The 4,965-nt window shown below is 39.9% G+C and overlaps 1 protein-coding gene across 6 annotated transcripts in view; it reads right to left on the reverse strand.

The window, feature by feature from the left end:
* The window catches only part of stard9 (StAR-related lipid transfer (START) domain containing 9), a 51,453-nt gene that overhangs the window by 26,664 nt on the left and 19,824 nt on the right, over positions 1 to 4,965 (reverse strand). For 5 of the 6 annotated variants that reach the window (XM_014031502.1, XM_014031501.1, XM_014031505.1 and 2 more), the window contains 4 exons: positions 3,006 to 3,103; positions 2,853 to 2,930; positions 1,188 to 1,265; positions 925 to 1,104 (listed from right to left, as the gene is read on the reverse strand). In XM_014031502.1, the coding sequence (XP_013886956.1) occupies positions 925 to 1,104; positions 1,188 to 1,265; positions 2,853 to 2,930; positions 3,006 to 3,103 (434 nt within the window). The remainder of the gene's footprint in view (positions 1 to 924; positions 1,105 to 1,187; positions 1,266 to 2,852; positions 2,931 to 3,005; positions 3,104 to 4,965) is intronic. The other variant, XM_014031504.1, reaches the window with a different exon arrangement.

Genomic DNA, 4,965 nt, shown 5'->3' on the forward strand with positions numbered 1-4,965 from the left:
ATACACAAACACACTGTATATGAGTGCATATGTTTGGATGTAGAAGAGGACAACAGACTACAACATATTAGTCCAACAAACAACAAGCAATACCTTTACGCAGGTGGTTTTAAACTTGTTTATTATTAATTGTCTCAACTCTACAACAAATTCCAACATTCCCAAGTTGTTTTGAGCTGCCTAGGTTTACAGATGTTTTATTACATGAGAAGTAAAGTTTCCAATTCAGGTGCCGTTGCCACTGGGGGTGCCTCACTCTACCACCCCAAAAAAATCAGATGCTCCTAACAGAGCTGTCAGAACACGACTGAACAAGCTCGTCAAGAACTGTTTCTAATCTTTAACAAAACTCACAGAGAAACTGTTTTATTCTCGTACTTTTTTCTGTTCTATTTTTTTTAAAAGGGACCACAAGTTCTCCCATGTGACCGTGACTCTTCAAACGCAGGAAGCAGTGTAATTGTCAGGCCTCGAGGTATGCTTGTCGTTGTCAGAATCAGGACAGTTTAGGCTCCCCTGAATCTCAGCTGCAGAACTAAGAGCCTCTTATCCAGCCAAGCTTTATGCACCGAAGAAGAAACGCACCGACACACACAAAAAGGGGAAACTGACAGGACAGTGGAAAGAGAAGACAAAAGAACGCACCTTTCCACAAGATTTATTTTTAGAAGAACACAGAAATACTAGTATGAGGAGAAGAGAAGGAATCTAGACAGAAAAACAGAAGATTTGAGTCAGGACAGCTGACAAAAACAGACACCAAAGATTTTGGAAAAGTAGAGCAAATGCAAATGATGCATGTGAGATGTTGCATCCCACTGTTAATGCCTACATGCATTTTTTGCTTTACAGCATTCATCTGCATAAAAAACATTTTTTTAAATAAAATAAACTATATTTTTCACTTTTTTTAAACCATCTTACCCTGAGGTGATAAAGGACAACCCCGGTGCTGAGAACATCTCTATCCAGGGAAACCAGGTGTGGCTGAAGGGAGTTGATGAGGAAAGCGGCGCGGTCTCTGTTGATGTCCACGCTGTACTGCTCCAGCAGCTCCTTCTTGTCTCTCCAGCTCTCCGACCAGTCCTTTGTCAGCTGTTCCACCTGCGACACACGCCACATCAGTCAGGCTTTTAAATTACTGTGAGGGCACACAGGCTTGACAAATCTAAAATCAGATTAAATACCTTCAGTTCGTTCTGCAACACAATTTCAGACAGACTTCCATCTCTCTCATCACTCAGAGATGGACTGGGATTACGCTGCTGGAAGTTCACAGGAGAAAATAATGATCAGTCATGCAGCACTAAGAGAAAATGTCACACAATTCAAAATGCAACAAAGTATTTTCCTTAGAGGGATTTAGAAATGTCATCATTGCATTAAGCACTGCGTTTAGGACAGGTAATGCAAGAAACTCTCTTATTCAAAGACTAAAGTACCACAGTGTGGGTTTTTAGTTTGTTTTTTACAGGGGAGTGAACTCAGTAGGGTATATCCCTGGAGAGTGAGACCAGTTTCTCACGAGGGTGCGACTGTTGAAGACTCAAATTTGTGAGAAAATAGTCAAATACCTGCAGCCCCACTGAATTCTGAATGTTTGCAACCAAACCACCAGCAAAGTGTGTGCTTGTGTTTTGTGAAGCCAGTTTTTGAAAATTACAACCTATTTTTGTGTGCATGTCTTGGAAAATGGTATTGTAGACTGTGTACATCTTTCTGTTGCCCACCTCCTCCTCCCACCTTGTACCCACCTAAACATCTGCACCCAGGTTTGTGATTTAATCCACTGGACTACACACCATGAAAAAAGATTAGACTTGGGACATTCAGGGCTATACAAAAAAGCTAAAATAAAAATTGCAGAAACAGAATTGTTGCTGATTGAAGAAAACATTCCCAGGAAGACATGTCCAGGGTTCATGCAGGTTTCAGTGAGTTAAATTTAAGACCTTTTAAAGACCTTTTAAGACCATTAGTAATGACATTTAAGACCAAATCAACACATTAACAGAAACATTCAAATGGTCCCAGAAATTTTAACATTGAAACCTTTTATTGCTATCAATTTAGTTATTAAAGAATATGTCATTTCAATTCAACAACACTAAATTATTTGAATGAAACGGTCATATCTGACTGAGTGAAAAAAAATCACTGATATCAAGTCAAGTCTCATTGAAAATACACTTTCCCATGTTTAAACAACAAGCAGTGGACATGACTGAACTTCTGTTTTTTGAGCAGGTAAATAAGCCGCTGTATGTGGGGGGTTGTAGCGGCAAAGAGGTCAAAAACATGGAAGTAAACTGTGACATTTTTGCCTGCAGTTATCATAGGATTTGTATTTTAATCATGACAAGTAGCAAACTTAGCACTTCATGAAGACAGATCTGATTACGACTCTTAACTTTCTTTATTTACGCAGCCAACGGTTCTCAGGAATGATCAAAAGTAGAAAAAATTAAGACTTGACTAAATTAAATTTAAGACCTTGGATGAAAATTTGCACGTCTTTAAGACTTTTTTAGGCCTAAAATTTTGATTTTGAAATTTTAGACTTTTTTAGACTTTTTAAGACCCGGCATGAACCCTGCGTGTCAAATATATTATTTTTATCACTTGTAATTGTTTTCATTTCTTTAGTTAAAGTTAAATAAGCTATTAGCAATCATTTCTAAAGTTTATTTAGTTTCTGCAGAATTCCTCAAGATGCCTCACTTTGTGTTTCAGCACGTGAGGTCCCAACCCCACCTTTAAGAACCACAACATCTGCAAGTGAGTCTCCAGCAGCGGCAGCCCTGAGAGGTATCAGCTTTAGCTCTGTGTTCTTGTGATAAAGTTTGCTGTACCAGTTCAAAGCTGAGCAGCATGCTCTTCAGTCTGTCGATCTCCTCCCTCAGTTCCCTGATCAGACGAACGTTTGCGTCCTGCGCAGAAATCAGAGCATGTGTTACGACTCCAAAAACCCTTGGATGGAACATTTGGCCTGAACAACCACTGACCTCGTTAACCCGAGGCTTGTTGACAATATTTCTGGCGTGGGCAGCATAGCGCAGGGTGCTCAGGGTCTCGTTGTAACTGTTAACAGAGGGTGAGATGGCTGCAAAACAAAAACACATGCATGCTAGCATGTATACAAAATGACATAAGAATGACAAGCAGGTTGATGCTTTATCTTTATATTGCTCCTTTGAGGCAGCCATAAACATACAAACATGGTTTAGTTATAAAGCCCAAAGCAAGAAGCTGAGAATGTTGTCTGTTAGCAAAATATCTCATAAACCACTGAATAAGTTTTAATGAAACTTTTAGGGAGTAATCCCTGAGTGTACTTCTACAACTGATTAACTTTTGGAGTTAACCCAACTCAATACGGCTGCCACAGCTAATTGAGCTTAAACACAAGGAGGACTATAACTTAGTCACTTTTACAGATACAAGCTAGAATTTGGTGTGGTAGTAGTTGAGAGTTCTCTACAACTCATATTGTGAGAGCTAACTGATGGCATGAAGTCTTTCTTTAAAGGGGTATTATGCAAAGTCTACTTTTTTGAGCTTTATATCATATTATAATGTCATTCCCTCACCAAAAACATACCCAGAGTTGCTTTGACTCATTCACGCATGTTTGATAATTCCTTGAATCTCCTGTGGTTGCCAAGCCTGGCCCTTGCCTTCCTGCACTGTTCCGCTCAATTCTAGTTTCCCTTCACTGCTCCGTCTGGGATTTCTCCCATAGACAAGGATTTATTCGGGAAAATTTTCATCCGGGCCAATCAGAGATCAGAACATCAATTTTCTGTGCAGTGTCTGCTTGTAGTTTATTTCACCTGGGCCAATCAGAGAACAGAAGGCGGAGTTTTGAACAATGTTGATTTTCTGTGCAGTGTCTGCTAGTTAGTTTAGCATACGGCAGTGGAGGAAGTGAATGAAGTCAGTCTGTGTTGATAAGACTTCCAAATTAAATTAAATTTGTCTGACAAAGCAGCAGCTCTCATTTACAGTCGTCTCGTTCGGCTCAGTACTTCTCTCCTCTCAGTAGGGTTGTTTACAGCACACGCGATTTCCGGGTAGCTTCTTAGCTTAGCCTCCTTCACAGTGGAGCTGGCACGCACACGCCGCGGCCGACCGATCCAATCGTTTTAAACTTCAGCAGAGGCCACGCCTCCAGCAAGAATCGCTTCTCTATAGCCGAGAGTCCAGACCCTCGTGTGAAGCAAAGTGAAGGACAAGGGTCTGGTTTTTACCAGGCTAGTGGTAGCCATGTGGAGCTGCCTAAACACCTGGAGCTCAGTCCTGAGCTGAGCTCCTGCCCCACAGAGCACCCATTTCCTGAAGTATTGTCTAAAAATATGCTGAAGTGGAAGTGTTGGAAGGTTCTCAAAAAGACAGGGAACAATTTAAAGGCATTTAAATTGACCATGATGCAGAGTCAAATCTATATTTGATATATACAGAATTTTTATAGCAACTTAAGGAAAGATAGTTTCTTGACTGTGGTATAAAATTGCCTGGAAAATACATAATAACTCCCCCTTTAAAGTACTGCAATTACCTTTAGAAGTTAACCCTGTTAGCAAAATATCTCAAGAATCACAAGATGGATTTGAATGAAAATTTCTGAATGTAATCATCAGATATATGACTATTATACAGTATTTGATTATTGATTACATTTTGGAGTCACCCTAATTTAGGGCGGCTGGCACAGCTAATCATCAAACCTTGCAAGATCTCGACACGGACTTCATTTCTCAACAGAAGGTGATCTTAGTTTAAAACTCTGGCATGAAAGATGGCCGGCAACATAAACTTAGAACAAAAAACAGAGTAAGAAAATTGTGTTTGGTAGATTATTTCTTTGTTGTAACATTGGGCCTCATGCAAGAACATGTTCGTATTCTTATCCTAAATTTCTCTTACTTTTGTTCGTACAAAGTGTTCGTACGAACATGTCACGTC

Source organism: Austrofundulus limnaeus, unplaced genomic scaffold (assembly GCF_001266775.1).
Source record: "Austrofundulus limnaeus strain Quisiro unplaced genomic scaffold, Austrofundulus_limnaeus-1.0 Scaffold1263, whole genome shotgun sequence".
In the NCBI taxonomy this organism is placed as follows: Eukaryota; Metazoa; Chordata; class Actinopteri; order Cyprinodontiformes; family Rivulidae; genus Austrofundulus; species Austrofundulus limnaeus.